Source organism: Leuresthes tenuis, unplaced genomic scaffold, assembly GCF_036924035.1.
Source record: "Leuresthes tenuis unplaced genomic scaffold, fLeuTen1.0.hap1 SCAF_14, whole genome shotgun sequence".
Lineage (NCBI taxonomy): Eukaryota > Metazoa > Chordata > Actinopteri > Atheriniformes > Atherinopsidae > Leuresthes > Leuresthes tenuis.
In genome coordinates this window covers 2,449,550-2,473,716 of record NW_027325368.1, presented here as the reverse complement: position 1 = coordinate 2,473,716, position 24,167 = coordinate 2,449,550, and the positions used below count along the sequence as shown (strand labels likewise).

The following is a 24,167-nucleotide window of genomic DNA, read 5'->3' as shown; positions in this document are numbered from 1 at the left end:
TTTAACAGACTAAAAGCTTTTTGTTTGGCCAGTTAACTACAGAAAAAGTAGATAGTTTAACAGACTAAAAGCTTTTTGTTTGGCGAGTTAACTACAGAAAAAGTAGATAGTTTAACAGACTAAAAGCTTTTTGTTTGGCCAGTTAACTACAGAAAAAGTAGATAGTTTAACAGACTAAAAGCTTTTTGTTTGGCCAGTTAACTACAGAAAAAGTAGATAGTTTAACAGACTAAAAGCATTTTGTTTGGCCAGTTAACTACAGAAAAGTAGATAGTTTAACAGACTAAAAGCATTTTGTTTGGCCAGTTAACTACAGAAAAGTAGATAGTTTAACAGACTAAAAGCATTTTTTCTCATGTGAAAGGCTTTATCGAACAGAACAGCTGTGCTAACCTCTGGTGCTGATGCCCGAAGAAGCGAACGTCCACCTGGTTGTCCTCCCGCTGAAGGACTTTGGCCGGCCAGTAACCAAAGCCCTTCATCTTGGCCCACACCAGGTCATGACTGGGGCTCTGCAGAGGTGGCACATCAGGACAGAACGCATATTAATCAAAGAGTAAGAGGCCAGACCACAACTGAAGGCATGTTTTTCTCTGCATGCTGCAGCTCGACTTGGTTCCACTTCCTCTGCAAACAGAACCCGCTCAGTGTCGGCTGTTTATGTGAACGTAGCTTAAATAAAACCTACTATTGAGCTCCTAAAAAGTCCCAATTCCTCAAAATTAAACGGATTTATGGAGAAGAAGTGCATCCAAACCACATCGTATAACTATGTCCCCTTTAAAGAAACCCCACTCGTCTCAGAGAAGTTGTATTTTATTTTGTTTATACTCACGCAGGGATAACAGAACCAGTTGTCTGGCCGAGCGTTCGACAGGTAGAAACAGTTCTTACACAACAACAACTCATTCAGCTGGAAAAGAGAAGAGAACCTGAATGAGCAGGAGAACAGGGATAAAAACAGAAATGATGTTGACTGCTGTAAGAAGTGATGATACCTCATGGCACGTGTCACTGAACAGCAGCCGTGCGATTTCTGCCTGGTCGCTGTGAACTGCAGGAGACAAAAGGACAGATTAAAGAGTTCAAATTTAAAGAGTTTCTTTCTGCTTTTTGTCAGTTTGGTTTGAAAAGGTAGAGAAAAAACTCAGTCCTGAAGCAACTTGATGGGTGCAGAGTGAGAGGAGGAGTGCACGGGGGCAGAGTGAGAGGACGAGTGCACGGGCGCAGAGTGAGAGGAGGAGTGCACGGGGGCAGAGTGAGAGGACGAGTGCACGGGAGCAGAGTGAGAGGAGGAGTGCACGTGTGCAGAGTGAGAGGAGGAGTGCACGGGTGAAGAGTGAGAGGAGGAGTGCAGAGTGAGAGGACGAGTGCACGGGAGCAGAGTGAGAGGACGAGTGCACGGGAGCAGAGTGAGAGGACGAGTGCACGGGAGCAGAGTGAGAGGACGAGTGCACGGGTGAAGAGTGAGAGGAGGAGTGCACGGGAGCAGAGTGAGAGGAGGAGTGCACGGGAGCAGAGTGAGGGGACGAGTGCACGGGAGCAGAGTGAGAGGACGAGTGCACGGGTGAAGAGTGAGAGGAGGAGTGCACGGGAGCAGAGTGAGAGGAGGAGTGCACGGGCGCAGAGTGAGAGGACGAGTGCACGGGCGCAGAGTGAGAGGACGAGTGCACGGGCGCAGAGTGAGGGGAGGAGTGCACGGGTGAAGAGTGTGGGGACGAGTGCACGGGAGCAGAGTGAGGGGACGAGTGCACGGGAGCAGAGTGAGAGGACGAGTGCACGGGGGCAGAGTGAGAGGAGGAGTGCACGGGGGCAGAGTGAGAGGACGAGTGCACGGGAGCAGAGTGAGAGGACGAGTGCACGGGAGCAGAGTGAGGGGACGAGTGCACGGGAGCAGAGTGAGGGGACGAGTGCACGGGAGCAGAGTGAGAGGAGGAGTGCACGGGCGCAGAGTGAGAGGACGAGTGCACGGGTGAAGAGTGAGAGGAGGAGTGCACGGGAGCAGAGTGAGAGGAGGAGTGCACGGGTGCAGAGTGAGGGGAGGAGTGCACGGGTGCAGAGTGAGAGGAGGAGTGCACGGGCGTAGAGTGAGAGGAGGAGTGCACGGGCGCAGAGTGAGGGGAGGAGTGCACGGGTGCAGAGTGAGAGGAGGAGTGCACGGGAGCAGAGTGAGAGGACGAGTGCACGGGCGCAGAGTGAGAGGACGAGTGCACGGGCGCAGAGTGAGGGGAGGAGTGCACGGGGGCAGAGTGAGAGGAGGAGTGCACGGGCGCAGAGTGAGAGGAGGAGTGCACGGGCGCAGAGTGAGAGGAGGAGTGCACGGGCGCAGAGTGAGAGGAGGAGTGCACGGGGGCAGAGTGAGAGGAGGAGTGCACGGGGGCAGAGTGAGAGGAGGAGTGCACGGGGGCAGAGTGAGAGGAGGAGTGCACGGGGGCAGAGTGAGAGGAGGAGTGCACGGGCGCAGAGTGAGAGGAGGAGTGCACGGGCGCAGAGTGAGAGGAGGAGTGCACGGGCGAAGAGTGAGAGGAGGAGTGCACGGGGGCAGAGTGAGAGGAGGAGTGCACGGGGGCAGAGTGAGAGGAGGAGTGCACGGGCGCAGAGTGAGAGGAGGAGTGCACGGGCGCAGAGTGAGAGGAGGAGTGCACGGGCGCAGAGTGAGAGGAGGAGTGCACGGGCGCAGAGTGAGAGGAGGAGTGCACGGGGGCAGAGTGAGAGGAGGAGTGCACGGGCGCAGAGTGAGAGGAGGAGTGCACGGGGGCAGAGTGAGAGGAGGAGTGCACGGGCGCAGAGTGAGAGGAGGAGTGCACGGGCGCAGAGTGAGAGGAGGAGTGCACGGGCGCAGAGTGAGAGGAGGAGTTCACGGGCGAAGAGTGAGAGGAGGAGTGCACGGGCGCAGAGTGAGAAGAGGAGTGCACGGGGGCAGAGTGAGAGGAGGAGTGCACGGGTGAAGAGTGAGAGGAGGAGTGCACGGGCGCAGAGTGAGAAGAGGAGTGCACGGGGGCAGAGTGAGAGGAGGAGTGCACGGGGGCAGAGTGAGAGGAGGAGTGCACGGGCGCAGAGTGAGAGGAGGAGTGCACGGGTGAAGAGTGAGAGGAGGAGTGCACGGGCGCAGAGTGAGAGGAGGAGTGCACGGGCGCAGAGTGAGAGGAGGAGTGCACGGGAGCAGAGTGAGAGGATGTTATAGCTTCAAAATGTGCAACAAAGTGCAAAAGTCCTGGTTTTAAGACTGAAAACAGACAAATTGTTTTCATTGCAAAGTTTGCTAACTGTTGCTAACAGCACGGCTAACAGCTCTGACCCACCTCCATACAGGATGGCAGTGTTGTGAACAATCAGCTGGGCGTCTGCTTTGAACTCCTCGAAGCTTTTATACTTTCCTTCAGAGAGGTTCTGAGAGTCAAACACATGGAAACGGAGTGAAAGTTAGAAAAAAAGAGGACAAACACACATGCAGGTTGTGTGTCTTTGGTGGAATTAAAACAAAACAAACAGGCAGAAAATACACATTTTCAAAATCCAACAGGTAACTAGATGCCTTTTTTTAACCTGAATATTTCCATCATCACCTGTTTCTGCATGAATCGCTCACACTTAAGTGCCTTGAGATGACATTTGTTGTAATCTGGCGCTATATAAATAAAACTGAATTGAAAATCTAAATCATTGCAGTAGATAAATAACAAAATAAAAGAAACTTTTGAGGCGTTTTTTGTAGCTTAGCAGCTGATGATGTCACACAGAGAGGCTCCATCTCAGTGTTTACAGATAAAACTGCAGCTAACAAGCTCCTCTTCTGCAGCCTTTGGCTTCTTCCACCTGCTCCTTCTCTTAGTTCCCACAACACATCACCGAGCTCGGCCCGATGCGTCCAACTGCAGATATCAGGTGATCAATATCTGTGAAGGCAAACATGGAGCAGGAGCTTGGCTGTTACCTCTTGGATGTTGGAGACATCCAGTGCAGTGTGGATCAGTCGTCTGTACATGGGGTGCTTAGTGTCTTTGCCTTTTTTGTTCAGGTCCACTGCCTGCAAAGTAGAGCAGGAACAGGGATTTAATGCAGTCCCATAATGAGAAGCCTGGGTGTTAGAGGGAGGTGAAGAGGGGGGGAAAGGAGTGAGGAGGCAGGGTTAATGATGAGACTTTAAGGCTTTGATATGAGGGAAGATGAGAGAGAGAGAGGTTTATGAATCAGGCTTATTCAAAGGAGAGGGCTGGAGGAGGTGAGCAAAGAGAGGGATGAACAGACGGAGAACAGATGAAGAAACAGGATGAAAATGAACCAGACTTAAGGTTTAATTCAACTTAACACAACATACAGAAGCAGCTCCAGCTTCCAGGCTAAGAAAGTACAAAGTTTAGTATAAAGCTGAGTGTCAGCTGCATAAAACACTGAAAATGCTGCTCAAGAATTTAAATGTCCTCCAGGTGTTAGAACAATTATTATTTATTTTAAACATACAGTTTAAAGCATTTAACAGCAGCTACAGGTGGAAAAAGAGTGGCTTTTCTCACCCTCTCCTTCATTCGCTGGACAATGAAGCGCAGGTATTTACACATCTCCTGTTTGTTCAGGTTCTTCTTTTTACTGCCCTGAGGGACACAAGGAGGGAAACAGATGAACACATCAGGCTCTGAATGGACCTTCTCACCAGAGAACTTACACAAATATCTATTCTTTCATTTCTCATTTGTTCGCTGCAGGTCTTTTTTTGTCATAAATTACGACAACATTCAAAGAGATGAGGTGAAAAGAGGAATCAGAATGTTTCTGTGCGGGTTTTAGCCGTTTAATTGGACGACTGGAGACACGCCCCCTTTCTGCTCGACCAATCAGGTGCAGCTTCACTTTTACACATGAGATTTCACACCATCTCTGTTATTTCCTCCTCATTCTTCTTCTTCTTTTCCAGCTGTTTTCTCTTTGTCTTCCTCCACCTGGGACTACTGAGCAGAAGCATGAGGTCAGTTTCCACCCGTATGCTGATGATTCTCAGGTCTATTCCCCCCCCTTTAACATACTGCTGCATGCTTCCTTCAGCCTCCTCTGGACGGCTTTAAATGGTTTACATTTTAACGAGAAGAAGAAGAAGAAGAAGTGTCATTTCCTCCTGGTATTCAGGGCAGTAGTCTGTGTGTTGACCTCTCTTCACTTGCACCTTACCAGAGGTCAGTCATCACTGCTTTGGGGGTTAAAATAATTGAGCTTTAAAGTTTTACAGCCAGATAAGCTCCGTCCTTAAATCTTCACACCCTCTGGGTTGGATTACGCTGGAACCGTCTCACTCTGCAGACTGCGGCTCGTTCACGATGCAGCAGCCAGATTTTAGGCCTCCTTCATTGCTTCATTACAAACTAATTCTGGGAGATGAAGTGTGAAGTGAAACGGCTCCTTTTTATCCGGCCGATCTGCTGCAGTCCTTCGCTCCCACCAGGGTCTGCAGATCAGTTCAAGCTCCAGTGACAAACTGGTCATTTTCCTTCTTTCATGTGCGATCACTTTGGTTTTACATATATAAATGAATAAAGTTGCTCGCTTGCTAAAAGAAGTCGGGAGTAGGGTCGGGAATGAGATCCTCCAACCAATGAGGTTGGTCCATGTGAACACGGCGCTGGTGACAGAAGAAGAAGAAAAGACACTTTCTCTGTTACTTTGCTGCAGCTCTGAAACAAAACACCCAGAAAAAGCTTTAAAGCACAGATTTCCCAGCTGCCTTTGAATGCAGCATGACGACCACAGACTGTAGGAATGAGATCCTTCCCCAAGTGGAGGAGTTCCAGTATCTCGGGGTCTTGTTCACAGTGAGGGACGAATGGATCGGTGCGGCGTCTGCAGTGTTGCTCTGCACCGACCCGTCTGTGAAGAAGGAGCTGAGCCAGAAGGCGAAGCTCTCTATTTACCGGTTCCTCCCCTCACCTATGGTCAGGAGCTGTGGGGAGAGACCGAAAGAACGAGATCGCGAATACAAGCGTCCGAAATGGGTTTCCTCCGCAGGGGGTCTGGGCCTCCCTTAGAGATAGGGTGAGAAGCTCAGTCATCCGGGAGGGGCTCGGAGTAGAACCGCTGCTCCTCCGCATTGAGAGGAGTCAGATGAGGTGGCATCTGGTTAGGATGCCTCCTGGACGCCTCCCTGGGGAGGTGTTCTGGGCCCGTCCCACTGGGAGGAGACCCGGGGGAGACCCAGGACACACAGGAGAGACTATGGCCTGGGAGGGTTAGGATGGATGGACTTGCTAAAAGCCATTTGAGAGGTTAAATATTCAGCTAAATGTAAATGATTGACTTTGCCCTTAAGTTGATCAACATTCCTGTTAAATCACTGATTCTGTGTCTTCGGAGAGTTGTCACACCTTTCCTCACTTTCCTCTCTTTTTCCTCCTGTTTAATTTCTCAAATGATTTTATGTCCATGTGACATTATTGTGGTTATTAACTTGTGTTTCCCTGTTCCAGCAGGTATCCTTTGAATGGTGTTATGGTGTTTTTCCCCCCTCTTTTCCCTCTTTTCTGTCTTCTCAAACCCCAGCTGGTCCAGGCGGATGAACCATTCCTGGTTCTGGTTCTGCCAGAGGTTTCTTCCTGGTTCTGGTTCTGCCAGAGGTTTCTTCCTGAGTCTGGTTCTGCCAGAGGTTTCTTCCTGGTTCTGGTTCTGCCAGAGGTTTCTTCCTAGTTCTGGTTCTGGTTCTGCCAGAGGTTGCTTCCTGGTTCTGGTTCTGTCAGAGGTTTCTTCCTGGTTCTGTCAGAGGTTTCTTCCTGGTTCTGGTTCTGTCAGAGGTTTCTTCCTGGTTCTGCCAGAGGTTTCTTCCTGGTTCTGGTTCTGCCAGAGGTTTCTTCCTGGTTCTGGTTCTGCCAGAGGTTTCTTCCTGGTTCTGGTTCTGCCAGAGGTTTCTTCCTGGTTCTGGTTCTGCCAGAGGTTTCTTCCTGGTTCTGGTTCTGCCAGAGGTTTCTTCCTGGTTCTGCCAGAGGTTTCTTCCTGGTTCTGGTTCTGCCAGAGGTTTCTTCCTGGTTCTGCCAGAGGTTTCTTCCTGGTTCTGGTTCTGCCAGAGGTTTCTTCCTGGTTCTGCCAGAGGTTTCTTCCTGGTTCTGGTTCTGCCAGAGGTTTCTTCCTGTTAAAGGGAGTCGTTCCTTTCCACAGTCCCTCAGGCTCAGGACGGGAGATTGGACTGAAGACAAGTTCTGGTCCAATCTGTTGGTTTCCTTAGCTCGGATATTATTTTTTGAATTGGCTCCATATGAATTAATTGGATTATGATTACAATGAATTGAATTCCAATTGGCTTGAATTGGACTTTATTACTTAAGTGCCTTGAGATGACAATTGTTGTAATCTGGCGCTTTATAAATAAAACTGAATTGAATTGAATTGAACAGCAGGAAGCCGGCTCTGAAGACGCCCCCCCCCCCCCCACCTACCCTGCAGACGACACACTGCCAGTGCGAGCCTCCATCTTTGGGCTTGCACTCCTCCGACAGACATTTGAGATGATACACCCGAAAGCAGTTGTCGCACGGCAGGACGTCGCCTGGGAGGTGGCACTCGAAGCAGTACCAGTCGTGGCTCTCTGCCTCCCAGTCCTGCAGGGCACAAACAGCAGAGCACAAGTTTGGGTGACCCCCCCCTCCAGCCCGCCAAGAGGAGGAGAGAATTCGCTCCAACTCTAAGACTTTGAGATCAACTGGACTTTAGAGGTGAAAGTGAGAAGAAGACAATGGAGCAGACAGCATTGAAAAGAAATAACATGAATAGAGAATAAATGCAGCATCTGGAACACTTCGTGCCCCAAAAACGTCTCCGAAACAAGTAGAAGTCCATGTTTCTTTTGTTGAGCCTCGCATCCTGAATCTGATTACAGATATGGAGCTTCACCGTTTAGTGAAAGCTCGTTTAAAGGCGTTTAATAATGAGAGAAATACAAAGATCTTCAGTTTCTGAGGAATAAAAGGAAACTGCTTTTTATTCTGAAGCAAAAAGCAGTGAGTAACTGTTCCTTATGAAGCTGCAGGGAGCCCAGAGCATGAAACTGTGGTTGCATCCAGTTGATTTAAGCTGAGAACGTGTGGAACTGTATTAACGTGCACGGTTACGTGCACAGATGAGTGGAGCTGCAGGTACAGCTCAACCGGAGAAGGGTCCGATGCCTGGTGCTGAATTATGTGAGAAAATGGGGATTCAGCTGCGTTTGGAGCGACTCCAGAACACCCAAATCCACCTGAGTGCGTTCGTCCAGCTCAGGCTGAAAGATTTACACCTGAAAAGCCCGGTTTTGGTCGGATTCAAATCAAATTTACTTCATGCACAGCCGAGGACTACAGTGGCTGGAAATAAGAGCTCATATAAAAAAGCTTCACACTGTTTGAGGCCTTTGATGCAGATCAGTGTCATTCTGTTATCTGAGATTAACCCAGGTGTTCCCCAGGGTTGGTACTCGGGACGCTGCCATTTGTTACATATTAAGAATCTCATTTTTAAGCTGCTGATGGGCTCGGTGGGCCTTTTAAAGCTCACTTTTAATGGGAAGAAAGTGAGTTTCGACACGTGTTTACATGTAAAAATCAAAGCTACAGAAGAAAAGATTCATTTCTAATTTAAAGAGGACAAAAGTGCTTATATTTCACTTGTTTAACGGCTTCACGTCACTGTGGGGATAAGCTTGGGCCTTTGGTCACAGAGCCTCCACCTGATGTTATTCAGGCGAGTTTGACCTGATTAGTCAGAATACAATCATCCCATCGTTTGGTGTGAATCTATGGAGAAACTCCCAATTAATCCAAGGTCTGTCATCAGACCGATGGGTGTCCCAGCATCTGAATCATCTCCCTTTAAGCCAGTAAAGGTCGTCCTCTCCAGCTGGCACCGACAACTTGCTTCAATATAAAGTTTTATAAATAAATAACCAACATTTCCTGTACAGATGGCTGTTTTATGCTCTGAAATCCATCGTTTCAGGAGTCATTTGAGCATCAGAAATCATCAAGAAAGTGGATTCAGACCTTGAAAAAGGGCCTTATATGTGTATTGTGATGTGAATCAGCGGGTTTGTTCTAAATAATCTCTCCTTTTATTCCTTTATCTTCAACAATAAGCTAAAGACCGAAGTTGGAACTTAATTTTGTTTGTCCTTGAAGGCCCGAAGGAGACGAAGCTAAACACAATCACTGCTGTGCTGCTGACCAGGGGATTTAATCCCTAATCAAACCAGGCTTAATGGGGAAAATAAATCTATAACATTTCACAGACAAGAATGTAATGAGTTGGGGACCAAATTAAGCATTTAGCCACGTCTTCTGGGTCTTTATTACACTTTAAACGACGGATTCGGACCGAGGTTACAGCAATTATGACAGACTTAGCAGCAAAAACTGGAAAAAAATCGCCTTAATTTGTGACATCTTTGGCTAAAACTGCACGTTTTGCATGATTTTAAACGTGACGTCGTCCACTTTAATCTGGCAGGAGAGGACCACAGAATCGGGAGATGGTTTCTCCGCCCCCCAGAACTACTTCTTTCTGTTATCGTGTTCATCACAAGCTGAGCCAGAGGATGCAGCTCAGAGGAAAACTCCTTAAAGCTCTTTTACTCAGTCAGAGAAACAGGTTTCTGTATAATATTGATCCATGATGGTCCGTTACATCTTAATCAGACAGAAAGCTTCATATATGCCTTTGATTAGATAAATACTCCAGTTTTTCATCTTGTTAGACACTTTTTTTGCTCGTTTTGATGAAGCAGTTTAAGTCAGGAGCACCTAGACTGGGATGGTCTGGATCCATCAGCCTGTCCACCGTCCAACTCCACCCACTGACAGTCTGGGCCGACTCAGGAGGGGGGGGCAGGGGAGGCTGGAGCTCAGTAAAGAAGCGTTTGTGCCTCGTTTTTGATGCGTTTTTGACATGTCGCTTGGTTTTGCGCCGGGTGAAGCCCGGCAGAGTCGGCTTCGGTTCACAAAGGGTGGCTCAGCACATCCGAAATAACTCAACAAGTTTTTAAACCGCTGACCGACTCGTGTCAGAGAGCCTCAGGTGCTGAAATGAGCCCGAAACAACCCAGAAATAGGACAAAGGAAGTGAAGATGCTGCAGAGGCCGGGCCTGACAGGAAGCCCTTCACACACTGACATCACCCTATAAAGCAGAGCAGCATGAGCCTGTAGCTGTGATCCAAGTCAGGTCAAAGTTTCAGGAACTAACTGAACCCAAATAAAACTAAACTTCACACTTTCAGACTGAAAATCTGAACCATTTTCTCCAGGGTTGAATATTTCCGCCCATTTTGGAACCTGCAAGGTCTAAAATCCATCCCCAGATGCCTTAAAGTGTAGACTGTTCGGCCGCAGGGCCGGGCCTCGTGTTCTGCTGCGTGTTAAGAGCTACTTCAGCAGTGTTGGGCCGAGTCATGAAAGACTCTCTGAGCCAAGGACACGGTGTCTGTGGTTACAGCAAACTGAGCTCAGAGTTTGGCTGAAGCAGGACACACTAACTCAACACAGTTCAGTAGAAGCTCTGCAAAGAATACTTCAAAATGTGAGTGAATTCAACTGTTTTTGTGCTCCTCCACTGCCCTGAACATTTATTTTGCCATTGGAGGAGAAAGCTGCCCTAAAGCTGCTGATAAGGGAAAGTTTGGACAGTGATGGAGGAAGTGTTGATGCTTTAGTGGCGTTCCCTCCTCTGGTTAAAAGCTCATCAGATCGGCCTTCTTTTACAGCGTGTAGGTCATTATATTTAAGGTGCATCAGATCGGCCTTCTTTTACAGCGTGTAGGTCATTATATTTAAGGTGCATCAGATCGGCCTTCTTTTACAGCGTGTAGGTCATTATATTTAAGGTGCATCAGATCAGCCTTCTTTTACAGCGTGTAGGTCATTATATTTAAGGAGCATCAGATCAGCCTTCTTTTACAGCGTGTAGGTCATTATATTTAAGGAGCATCAGATCAGCCTTCTTTTACAGCGTGTAGGTCATTATATTTAAGGAGCATCAGATCAGCCTTCTTTTACAGCGTGTAGGTCATTATATTTAAGGAGCATCAGATCGGCCTTCTTTTACAGCGTGTAGGTCATTATATTTAAGGTGCATCAGATCAGCCTTCTTTTACAGCGTGTAGGTCGTTATATTTAAGGTGCATCAGATCAGCCTTCTTTTACAGCGTGTAGGTCATTATATTTAAGGTGCATCAGATCGGCCTTCTTTTACAGCGTGTAGGTCGTTATATTTAAGGTGCATCAGATCGGCCTTCTTTTACAGCGTGTAGGTCATTATATTTAAGGTGCATCAGATCAGCCTTCTTTTACAGCGTGTAGGTCATTATATTTAAGGAGCATCAGATCAGCCTTCTTTTACAGCGTGTAGGTCATTATATTTAAGGTGCATCAGATCGGCCTTCTTTTACAGCGTGTAGGTCATTATATTTAAGGTGCATCAGATCGGCCTTCTTTTACAGCGTGTAGGTCATTATATTTAAGGAGCATCAGATCGGCCTTCTTTTACAGCGTGTAGGTCATTATATTTAAGGAGCATCAGATCAGCCTTCTTTTACAGCGTGTAGGTCATTATATTTAAGGTGCATCAGATCAGCCTTCTTTTACAGCGTGTAGGTCATTATATTTAAGGTGCATCAGATCAGCCTTCTTTTACAGCGTGTAGGTCATTATATTTAAGGAGCATCAGATCAGCCTTCTTTTACAGCGTGTAGGTCATTATATTTAAGGTGCATCAGATCGGCCTTCTTTTACAGCGTGTAGGTCATTATATTTAAGGTGCATCAGATCGGCCTTCTTTTACAGCGTGTAGGTCATTATATTTAAGGTGCATCAGATCGGCCTTCTTTTACAGCGTGTAGGTCGTTATATTTAAGCTGCATCAGATCGGCCTTCTTTTACAGCGTGTAGGTCATTATATTTAAGGTGCATCAGATCAGCCTTCTTTTACAGTGTGTAGGTCATTATATTTAAGGAGCATCAGATCAGCCTTCTTTTACAGCGTGTAGGTCATTATATTTAAGGAGCATCAGATCAGCCTTCTTTTACAGCGTGTAGGTCATTATATTTAAGGAGCATCAGATCGGCCTTCTTTTACAGCGTGTAGGTCATTATATTTAAGGTGCATCAGATCGGCCTTCTTTTACAGCGTGTAGGTCATTATATTTAAGGTGCATCAGATCAGCCTTCTTTTACAGCGTGTAGGTCATTATATTTAAGGTGCATCAGAGCATCAGATCGGCCTTCTTTTACAGCGTGTAGGTCATTATATTTAAGGTGCATCAGATCAGCCTTCTTTTACAGCGTGTAGGTCATTATATTTAAGGTGCATCAGATCAGCCTTCTTTTACAGCGTGTAGGTCATTATATTTAAGCTGCATCAGATCAGCCTTCTTTTACAGCGTGTAGGTCATTATATTTAAGGAGCATCAGCCTTCTTTTACAGCGTGTAGGTCATTATATTTAAGGTGCATCAGATCAGCCTTCTTTTACAGCGTGTAGGTCATTATATTTAAGCTGCATCAGATCAGCCTTCTTTTACAGCGTGTAGGTCATTATATTTAAGGAGCATCAGATCAGCTTTATTATCATGCTTCACCAGTTTTAATGCATCTAAACAAGTTCGTGACTGCAGCTGAACAGCATTAAGATGCTACTTTTAGTGTAAAAAGCACTAAAAAAAGAGGAGAGTTTTAGGGAAACCTGGACTTAATCCAACCTGGCTTGAGACAGTGCCTTTAAAACTTAGTTATACTGGTTAGAAAAGCTTATGATCGGTGAGTCAATGCTGTGGTTTGAGTAAATATGCCGAGGTCAAGCGAAGGACTCTGCTCATGCCAGCTGGACTGAATCCAGGCACCTGCTGAGGAAGAAGAACCGGCCTCCGTCTAACAACTGCTGCACAGTGTTTCTCACAGTCAGCCTCTGGCCTGCTAGCCTGCAAGAAGCAGCCGCCATGAGGAGAACTACAGACCTTTCCCTCCCCCTCCGCTAGGGTTTCAGTCGTAAATCACAAATAAATAGGAAAACAAGCATGCCAGACAGAAGTTAAGAGCACAGCAGAACGCACGGTTCTGGGAAAGACAACCAAGACCACATTACTACGAACGCTCGCTACCAATCTGCAGGTGTTGTTCCAGCTTAAGATCAGTGGTTAGGATTAAAGATTTGACTTTAAAAGGCAAGCAACGGCACGCCTGAAGGTAGGTAGCGAGCACGCATTTCATCAAGGTCGCTAAGTGCTTCCGCGGGAAAGTTGGCCACGAGGACGCAGCAGCGCCGCCGCGGGCTTTCGTGAAGCTTTTCAACGCATGACTGAGTGACAGCGAGCAGCTTCTGGCTGCAGGCCGAGCTGCAGGTGAGCAGCTCCCAAAGGAAAGCAGGATTCCAGCTTAGAAACACGCCTCCACCTGGCTTTCTGCAGCCTGCTGACGAAAAGATTCACTCAAATCCACGGCTGCGCTGCCTGTGGCGTGAAGGATTTCCCACAGAAGGATGTTAGTCGAGAGGTGAGGGGTGGGGGGGGGGATGAAGGGGGTCAAATGAGGAGCAAACCCTGGTATAACAAAAGAATAACAATGCAGTCCTTACCTTGCTGCCCTCGGCCTTCGGCTCCTGTGATTGCAAGTGATTCAGAGAGCAGTGTTTAAAAGGCCTGAAGCTAAAACGCTCAGCTGGGCGCCAGCGTCACGTCTTCAGAGACAAACTCCACCTTTCTGGAGTCGAATATGCGCAGAAAAGGCGCTAAACCTGCCACCTTTTGCCTGATTCCCTCGTGGCCGGCGGTCCAAACGAGGAACACATTTAACACTGAACAACGCAGCCATTTTAAAGGCGGTTAACGTGAAAACTAACGTCTTTATTTCATCCTTCCCTGCACTTCATTTCTGGCTGACGGCGCTGTTGTAGCTCACCGGGTAAAAAGGTGCCAGAAGCAGCAGTAACACAAGAAGAAGGAGGCTTCTCCCGGTTATACGCTGAAATAAAGCTCTACGAAGTCATCTGTTCCTCAGTAAAGTAAAAACAGCTTAAAGAGGCGACTGTTGAGGACAGAAACAGCTTAAAAAAGCACATTTAGCTTTATTCAGTGACTGTATTCAGAGTATTTCCTCATCACCGTCGAACAGAAAGAACAAACATTGTAATTTGTGATATTTAAACGCCGTGTTCACACTGAGAGCAACCTGGCGGGTGGGCGACAGCGGGCTTTACAAACGGATTCGTCACTAAACTCGTGAGTTCACCTTGAAGCTCTTTCTTTACGACCGACCTGGAGCCTTTTAGAAGCCAAAGAGTGGAAAAAAAAGCCCAAAAAGTTGTTTTTTTCTGTGATTTATGACGTATAAAAACATAGAAAGTTGTTTTTTTCTGTGATCTATGACGTATAAAAACATAGAAAGTTGTTTTTTTCTGTGATTTATGACGTATAAAAACATAGAAAGTTGTTTTTTTCTTAGAAACTGGAGCCAGGCATCATTCCAACTCAAAGACTGCAATTCAACCCGATTCAATATCAATTCAAATCAGTTAGCTTCAGGTGTAGCTTTGCTATTTTCACAGAAATAAATGCAGACAGCACAGGTTCCTCCTCAGAGAAGACGCTCCAACTTGACCACCGAGACCAGCTGGTTCAATGGGTCGGTTCTGACGGCTGAGGACGACCCATTCATCTGAACCGGGTGTGCTGGACCAGGGTCGGGTCATAGATGACAAACTCAGGCCCGCAGCGCAGTTATATTTGGCCGTGAGGTATAAATATAAGCGGTGCTCAAGTAGCACTGCAAATACTACAAATCCCAGAATGCTTTGCGACAGCCGTCCCAAAAATGGCCAAACGAACGGTGGAAAACAGGAGCTTTTTAGCAGAATATCTGCTCACAAATCATCCTGATTACTGTTTATATCATTATTAACATTACTGTTAGCCTGTTATTGAAATTTAACGCCGAAGGCCACAAGTAGAGAAAGAGGAAAAAGACTTTTTGACATTAGATTCCGCGCTTTAAGCTTCGCTTGTTCCAGATTTAATGTTTCAGCAGAACTGGAGTTCGTTTCCACATGAAAAGCTGAAGAGAGGGAAGAACTCCCCCAATTTTAGACTTTTTTTACTGAAAAAATGGCACAATAGAAACATTTCAGGATTTTATGAATCAATATTCGACCTTTTTCAAGTGAAAATCCTTTTAATGGAATCAGTACTTCACATAGAAGCCCAAATCCTTTCTTTCTGAGTGTTGCTCACAGCGTGAACGCGTTGAAGACATTCGGTGTCGCGAGATGCTGGGCTTACCATCTCATCCCCGGGCAGCCAGTAGCCCTCCTGCTCGATGCCGGCCTTTGACCCCTTGCAGCCCACGGTCAGGGTCTCCACCACCAGGCCGTCCTTCACGGCCAAACTCAGCTGTCTGGCGGTCTCTTTTGGGTGCATGCCGAACACACGGCTCAGGTACCTGTGCAGGTGAGAGAGAGGGCAGGATGAAGCTAAACCAGCGCCGGAAGCTGCGGAAACAGTGAGGAACGCAGCAGGAAGTTGGTCTCCCATTCGTTGGAAAATACAAGCAGCCACCCAGACTCTAATAATGGCTACTTCCTGCAGCTGCCTGCCAGGAAACCTCTCAGAGGTCCTGAGTCCTCTTCCTCAGGCACTCAGCCAACAGTCTGAGGAGGTCAGACAGCATTCCTCAGACCAGAAGCTGTGGAAGCTTTCACTTTCACACCAGTTTCACTCCTCAAACTGCAGCAGGAAGCTAAAGACCAAGCAGAGTCTTACTTCAGCGGCTCACACAGGCAGCGATTTGGACTTCAAAAAGAGATTAAAGTCATTTGGAGGTAAACTTTGTGAGCTTTAAAAGGTTAACTAAATGTTGGCACATTGTGTGTAAATCAAGCCGAACACGTTCCAGCCACCGGGAGACGGATCGGGGCGATTTTACGGCGATTTTACGGCGATTACCTGAGCAAAAGTGACACATTTCTGCTGCTTTCTCAGACAGAATCTGTTTAATGATTGAATGCAAACCAGCAGAAGCACTGATCACATGAAATATCTTCCCCTGCAGGAGGAGGGAAAGCCCGGGTCGGACAGCCAGGGCGCCACGCCAAAAAGCACGCCAGGTTGGACACGTGCACAAGCGGACGGAATCACACCGAAGTGCACGAGGGCGCCAACAGCTAGCATAAACAAGGGGTTGTCCTGGTGATACGAGGCTGAAGAGCAGGAGGAGCGTCCCAACGACTCACGCGGTCCGACCCGCTTCACTTCTTCTGCGTGAAAATAAAATCGGCGCCAGGCGGGAAACAAACAAGAGCCGCACGCTTCGGCTGCTCTGAGCCGCCGTTGAAAGAAAAAAAGGAGAAAACTTTCCAAACTGAACACAGTCAGACCCAAACGACTCGGTCAATGATAAACCAAACGCCGCCCGTGGTTAATCATTCGCCTGGACGCCGCCTGCTCGCCGTGGTTAATCATTCGCCTGGACGCCGCCTGCTCGCCGTGGTTAATCATTCGCCTCGCCGACCGCAGAATCCTCATCTCCTACCAAGCCAAAGTCTTCACCTTTTCAGCCATGAAGCCCACGAGGGGCCTGGAGGCTGCGAGGGAGAGCCGGTGCTGCCTCCCCCCCTCGTGCTGTTGCCATGACAACAGCTGCTCGCCGCCGATTCTTATTACTACTTGGCGAGCGGCCAGCTCCCGAGGTGCTCGCCAACTTGCTGAAAGAGACGCGCCGAGTGTTTCTTTGGGTCTGCGCTCCACCCACTGACGGAGGAATGACGAATAAACAAAGTCTGATTTCAACAATCGGATCACAACAGCTGGAGCGCCGTCGACCCGGTCTGCCGCAGATCCGAGGCGCTTCGCCCAAAAACTAACGGCTCAGAGGAGAAAAACACAAGAAGCAGGAATGCTCATCATCTCCTGGAGAAAATCTGCTGCTTTCAGAGGTTTAGAATCAAAGGTCAGTTCCACCTTTATACCAACTTACTCAGATTAAAGGTCTGAGAGGAAACTATCCAAAGAACCACTGCCGGCCCGAAGCCCGGGCCTCCATCACGAGGGAGGAGCTTCGGTTTTAGGGTGGAAACCACGAATCGGATCTGAAACAGTTCTAAAAAGGTCTGACAGAGGAAACTATCCAAAGAACCTTTCAATCCTTCAATCTTTCTTTCAAACTGTCAACCGACCGCCTGGGACTCGGTCAACCGACCGCCTGGGACTCGGTCAACCGACCGCCTGGGACTCGGTCAACCGACCGCCTGGGACTCGGTCAACCGACCGCCTGGGACTCGGTCAACCGACCGCCTGGGACTCGGTCAACCGACCGCCTGGGACCCGGTCAACCGACCGCCTGGGACCCGGTCAACCGACCGCCTGGGACCCGGTCAACCGACCGCCTGGGACCCCGGTCAACCGACCGCCTGGGACCCCGGTCAACCGACCGCCTGGGACCCGGTCAACCGACCGCCTGGGACTCGGTCAACCGACCGCCTGGGACTCGGTCAACCGACCGCCTGGGACCCCGGTCAACCGACCGCCTGGGACCCGGTCAACCGACCGCCTGGGACCCGGTCAACCGACCGCCTGGGACCCGGTCAACCGACCGCCTGGGACCCGGTCAACCGACCGCCTGGGACTCGGTCAACCGACCGCCTGGGACTCGGTCAACCGACCGCCTGGGACTCGGTCAACCGACCGCCTGGGACCCGGTCAACCGACCGCCTGGGACCCCGGTCAACCGACCGCCTGGGACCCGGTCAACCGACCGCCTGGGACTCGGTCAACCGACCGCCTGGGACTCGGTCAACCGACCGCCTGGGACTCGGTCAACCGACCGCCTGGGACCCGGTCAACCGACCGCCTGGGACCCGGTCAACCGACCGCCTGGGACCCGGTCAACCGACCGCCTGGGACCCCGGTCAACCGACCGCCTGGGACCCGGTCAACCGACCGCCTGGGACTCGGTCAACCGACCGCCTGGGACTCGGTCAACCGACCGCCTGGGACTCGGTCAACCGACCGCCTGGGACCCCGGTCAACCGACCGCCTGGGACCCGGTCAACCGACCGCCTGGGACTCGGTCAACCGACCGCCTGGGACCCTGTCAACCGACCGCCTGGGACCCTGTCAACCGACCGCCTGGGACCCTGTCAACCGACCGCCTGGGACCCTGTCAACCGACCGCCTGGGACCCTGTCAACCGACCGCCTGGGACCCTGTCAACCGACCGCCTGGGACTCTTTCAATGAACCGCCTGGAACTCTTTCAATGAACCGCCTGGAACTCTTTCAATGAACCGCCTGGAACTCTTTCAATGAACCGCCTGGAACTCTTTCAATGAACCGCCTGGAACTCTTTCAATGAACCGCCTGGAACTCTTTCAATGAACCGCCTGGAACTCTTTCAATGAACCGCCTGGAACTCTTTCAATGAACCGCCTGGAACTCTTTCAATGAACCGCCTGGAACTCTTTCAATGAACCGCCTGGAACTCTTTCAATGAACCGCCTGGAACTCTTTCAATGAACCGCCTGGAACTCTTTCAATGAACCGCCTGGAACTCTTTCTTTCAACCACCTGGAACTCTTTCAATGAACCGCCTGGAACTCTTTCTTTCAACCACCTGGAACTCTTTCTTTCAACCACCTGGAACTCTTTCTTTCAACCACCTGGAACTCTTTCTTTCAACCACCTGGAACTCTTTCTTTCAACCACCTGGAACTCTTTCTTTCAACCACCTGGAACTCTTTCTTTCAACCACCTGGAACTCTTTCTTTCAACCACCTGGAACTCTTTCTTTCAACCACCTGGAACTCTTTCTTTCAACCACCTGGAACTCTTTCAACCACCTGGAACTCTTTGAATCGGGGGGATGCTGGACGCTTACTTCCTGGTTTAAAGAGGCACACGACTGCCAAGTCTAGAAAGTGATTTTGAGGGCTGCTCGTGTCTCTAAAAGTTGTTTTTCCCCCTTTAAAAGGATCCCAGAACCACTGTTGCATGATGTTTAACTTACTTGGAGATCCGGTCCATGTTTGCAATTTGTTTCTGGTTGCGAATGACCTCGATGGCCGCCCACACATACTGGACCACCTTAGGATCCGCCTGCCTCTTCTTCACCACACGTGACATGATTTCCTTATTCATCACAACTGTGGGAAACAAAGGAATACTCCAAATGAATATCAGCGCATTTATCTGCTTCGTTCACTTAGAAATGACCAAAATAGAAAGAAAAGCTAGCAAATTAGTAGTGGCGGCGGCGGCGGATTTGTAGCAAAACGGTTTCACTGCGTGTCTTTAAAACTAACCGATGTTGCTCTTATTGTGCGTAAATAATGGGACAAAAAACAAGTTTTAGGTTCTTAAAATGTGTTTTTTATCATCCAGCAGCAAAGAAGATAACTTTAGGCATAAATACACCTAAGTTGAGCTATTTTTTTAGCCTTTACTGATCATTAAAGACAGCAGGGGAACCCAAATCTAGGTTGTGAAGAGCAGCTTAACAGATGCAGTCAGTGGTGTCCAGCAGGGATGATGCTATGACCACGAGATTTCTGAAGCCAATCGTTACTTCACACACATATTCAGACTGCAGGAAGTGCATCTTTCATGGCACAGAACACTGATAAAACCCAAAGAACACAGCAGGAACCATCCGATGCAGCTCTGCTGTTTGCATCCTGCTCGAAGTATCCAAAATATGGGTACGAGTCCAGGAAAACTCTGAGAATAACCTGAAATCTGAGCTGAACGAGTAGCTGGGCTGGAGCTGCGCACGGGAAGCTCAAAGAGGTTTCATCAGATAAAAAGCCACAAGCTTGATGAGGCTGCTTTAGAGAAAGGAAAGAAAATCCCTCCACCGAAGCTTAACGGTTCTCAGATGAAAAGCCTTTTTAAAACCTACTGCCTCTGATTTCCAGAACCGGTCTCACTTTAATTCACAAAGTCCACTTTCAGACGATCGATTTTGTCAGGGATGTTACGGATAAAACACCAACACAGCTGGAGCACGACAGAGATGAAGCCCAGACTCGTCTTTCCACGCAAAAATAAAAGCTTCACACATAAAACAAGCTCATTTTTCTACAACCACATGAAAATGCATCAAAGAAAGCGTCCCGACGACCAAAATGTAGCCTCCAGAGTCCATTTAAAGTTTGTATATTCAAGTCTTTGTAGACTTAAGTTTAAGGAAAACTGTTAGAAACCCTCTGAATAATACTCATTTGACTTCTTAGTGTGGTGCACAGGCCGGGTCTACCCCAGATATTTAAGAAAGTCAAATCCAATTTCATGCAGTCCTCCTCTTAACCAGCCGTGAAACTTCAGACGTCACCTCCATAAATCAAAGCCAAAGGCTAAACATTAAAACACCGAAGGCAGGAGGACACTGGGTTTGAGTTTATGGCGCCGGAGTCTGTGACAGATGTGACAGATGTGCCGTTTCGCACTTATTAAAACTGCGGTTTAAGGTGAGAAGAAACAAAGATAAGCAGAGCGCTTCAGAATTAAAGAAGCTTAACTAAGTGTGCAAAAGCAGGGGAGCTTACTCCATCATCTCTATCAGGATGTCTAACAATCCCCGAATCTATGGAAAACGCCAATGTGTAGCTCTGAGTCTATCATTAATGAATGATAATGGGGCGCCATGTCCAGGAAGGGCCTTACAAAGCCTGACACAATTAGGACTATAAGGTATGGCCCCCAAGCTAATGACAGTCGAAATGATGATCAAAGGAGATGTAGGGGAAAAGTTAGGAGTAGGAGGAGGGACTATTATAGGAATAAATTAGTTTTTAAAACAGACAACGGGCCCAGCCTCGGGTCAAATTGGTAAATAAGACATAATGGTGGAAGGATGGGGAAAATACGCCATATGAAAGGAGGGGCCTCAGGCCCCAGATTGTATAAAAGATGGAAACTTTCAGAAGAGTTTCAGACTGAGGCTACTTCTCATGCATGGTCATGTTGTAACTCTGCAATAAACCATCATTGGACCGCGATCCAGCTGAATCTGTCTCATCTTTAACTATTAAGCATAGCTTATTAGGTCAAGTGAACGTCCACAGAAACTTTCTGTTAACTGAAACAGAAAAAGGAGAAAATGCCCAGAAGTCTAAGTTACTGCCAGCAGAGACGGTAAAGCTGATGACCCGTGACACAGGTCACTTCATACCTAAAGTAATCCTCACAGGGCGCAGTCGGAAGTCCTCTCCGAGTCATGCACACCGGCTGAAAGCTCAATAAGGCCAGACCCAGCATCTCTAAGTCTGAGGCCACGGTCCTCAGCTGGAAAAGGGTGGGCTGCCTTCTGTCTGGGACTGAGTTACTGTCTCCTGGGGTGGAACAGAGGACATTCACAGGTGGATTGGGGCAGCAGGATGTCTCCAGGCGTCTCTCCAGGCTTTGAGGATGTCACACCGGGAGAAGGTCCTGGGGTGGACCCAGGACAGAAAGCGCGAGTAATACCAGCTCCCTGGAGGTACCTGTGGCACAGCACCACACCTGCCCGCCTGCACTTCCTTCTCCAGGGACCTGGCACCGAGGACAGGACGACCACCGCAATCAATTACGCAAAGGTGTGCGCCACCAGCCAGCGCAGGTTCACTGGGTTTGTGGCATCCAGGGGGAACAAAGAGACTTCATATCGCTCATTTCGCTTCTCCAGAAAACCTGGAAGCTCTTCTTTAACGTCAAACCAAATTAACCATTACACCCAGTGGATAGATTATCAGTTAAATCAAGCCAGACAACCACTCAGCGCAGTCCGGAGATGTTAGCACCACACACACACGCACGCGCACGCACACACCATTCACATTAACCAGCTACACGTTGTGTACACCAGCTTATGTCACATTGTGATATAAAACTTTACTTCAAACGTTTATTTACGTCACACACCAGGCACAAGTGGAACCTTTGGCAACAAAGAGACAGCTGTGGAGGCCACTGCCATTCAAGCAGCTCAGTGTAGCTGTTAGCATGCGAGCTAACCTCCAAACCACAACTTACCGTAACAAAATGTCCGTTTTAACTCCCACTAAAACACTAAACCAACGTGGCTCACTGCTACGGACTGATGTGTGATAAAACAGAATCAAAGAAAATGGCGTAAATTGGCGTTTGACAAGTAAACGTGCTTTCATGGCGAGTTATTTTTTGTTAGCTAAGCTAGTAAACTGTTACGTAGCAAAGCTAAGCTATAGAAGCTAGCCAACTTGTCAGTGAATGTACGTGAGATTTACATTCACGGTGAACAACTGGTACAGTCTTAAGTAAACGCAAAGCTCTGTCTGTCCTCATAAAACAGCAAAACACACTAGGCTAACCAACTACCAGCTGGTTTGTTTTGGAGGGCGCCATGTTCACAATCCTCCATCACGAGATGGGAAAGAGAGCTGCGGCTAAGCTAACGGTGCTAGCGCCTGTAGCTGCTGGGTTGTCATTGAAACCGAGCCATTTTCACAAGAATAAACACTAAACTCACCTCCGCCCCAGTGGCACGAACACGCAGCGCTGCAGAAAAAAATCCACGAAGGATTGGACGCCAGGCAGCTTACATTAGTATTTCTCGTGATGAAGCTGTGGTCGGTGGTTCGCGTCCAGATTGCCACCGGAGCGCAGCGCTGGGATGGGAGGTAAACACAGACAGAACCGAGCTGAGCAGGTGAGCCGCAGGGAGAACTCTAGTGGTGGAATCCGACACAGTGCACCCGTCAGCCGCCGAGTTAAAGGGGCGCTGCGCCGATTTTACGTGTCAAAAGTTGTTGGACATGTGCGCAACAGCCTGTCGGTTTGTGCGCAGTTTGCAAACATGGAATCAAATTTACTATTTATTTCATATTTTAAAGGATAGAAAAACTGCGGGGTTTATAAGGTGATACAACTGCTTGTTTTTAGCGTTCATGACATGCCTATCTCCATTTTGTTTCCTTGTTTTTTCTGTGCACGTGTTTATGAAAATAACTCATTTTTACGCTGTAAAGGGGACTAAAGTCTGCCACCTATTAGGCACAGTCCCAGTGTCAACACTTTGCACTGTCGCAGCATTTTGCAGAAGCATGGTGCCGCTTTTCCTTTGTTTGTCGGTGAATAGCGGTCATTTAGCTATTCCGAAATGGTGTTAGAAGCCATTTAGGTGACTTTATGATATGGATCCTCAATAAAAAGAAAAAGGAGCACCTTATCCTGGAATGGGGAAGAATTGGGATTGGGCCTCATTCGAGCATAATTTATGCAATCTCTCTACAATACAGCAGGGCTGCTTCAACACACCTGATTCAGATGGATTCCTCCCCAGAGCCCAGACCTTAACATTAATGAACCATTATTTCTTTGTTAAGCCACTTAACTCTGAGCTATGAACCCTTCAGGCAGAAAAAAGGCTCCTAACTCAAGGGATGAACCAGTGTTGTGTCGACACAGAACAGACAACTTAGCAAAGAAGCCATTTTAAACTGGATCTTTAGGCACTTTGTCACAAAGACACATCATTTGTTCCCATTTCTTTAGCTGCATCTATGAAAAACAGCAAAGAAAACACAGTTTGACAGACAGAAAATAGGATTTCTGCAGCAACAAGGTGATTCCCAAAGAGCTATTAGCTGAAAACTTGGCATATCTCAGCATGGTGTGCAGTGTGTCCTTAAAACATTTGAGGAAACTGGACAAGTGGAGGACAAAAGAAGAAGTGTCAGGCCTAAAAAACTATCTACAGCAGATGAACAGGATCTGAAAGTGATGTCCTTAAGAAAGAGGAAAAAATCCAGCTGTGACCTGACAGGACCTGAGAGATGCATCTGGACCTTCAGCTGATCCATCTACTGTTGGCCCAAGCCTCATCAGAAATGGTCTCCATGGAAGGGTGGCTGTCAAGAAGCCGTTCTTAAGGAAGGGAAACAGGGAGAAAAGGCTGAGCTGTGCCAAATGACACAAGAAGTGGACTGAAAATCAGTGGCAACAGGTCTTATGGAGGGATGAATCCTCCCCAGAGCCCGGACCTCAACATTATTGAAGCAGTGTGGGATCATCTGACAGAGAACGGAACAAAAGGCAGCCCACATCCAAAGAAGAGCTTTGGGATGTCCTTCAAGAAGCCTGGAGAACTATTCCTGAAGACTCCTTAAAGAAATGACAGAAAGCTCGTCTAAGACTGATCCGTCGACCATTCTATACTATTAGAAAGATTAGA

At 48.2% G+C, this 24,167-nt stretch overlaps 2 protein-coding genes across 3 annotated transcripts in view; one reads left to right on the top strand and one right to left on the bottom strand.

The window, feature by feature from the left end:
- The window catches only part of zmynd11 (zinc finger, MYND-type containing 11), a 38,781-nt gene extending 16,117 nt beyond the window's left edge, over positions 1–22,664 (bottom strand). Inside the window, exons 1-11 of one of the 2 annotated variants that reach the window (XM_072363393.1) lie at positions 22,464–22,664; positions 18,987–19,124; positions 15,267–15,426; positions 13,568–13,591; positions 7,413–7,574; positions 4,515–4,592; positions 3,935–4,027; positions 3,303–3,390; positions 999–1,054; positions 836–913; positions 394–512 (exon numbers count right to left, since the gene is read on the bottom strand). In XM_072363393.1, the coding sequence (XP_072219494.1) occupies positions 394–512; positions 836–913; positions 999–1,054; positions 3,303–3,390; positions 3,935–4,027; positions 4,515–4,592; positions 7,413–7,574; positions 13,568–13,591; positions 15,267–15,426; positions 18,987–19,117 (989 nt within the window). In that variant the 5' untranslated portion in view covers positions 19,118–19,124; positions 22,464–22,664. Of the gene's footprint in view, positions 1–393; positions 513–835; positions 914–998; positions 1,055–3,302; positions 3,391–3,934; positions 4,028–4,514; positions 4,593–7,412; positions 7,575–13,567; positions 13,592–15,266; positions 15,427–18,986; positions 19,125–21,988; positions 22,008–22,463 lie in introns of those variants that run through there. The other variant, XM_072363394.1, reaches the window with a different exon arrangement.
- larp4b (La ribonucleoprotein 4B) overlaps positions 1–24,167 on the top strand; it is a 347,997-nt gene that overhangs the window by 307,558 nt on the left and 16,272 nt on the right. The window lies entirely within an intron of this gene.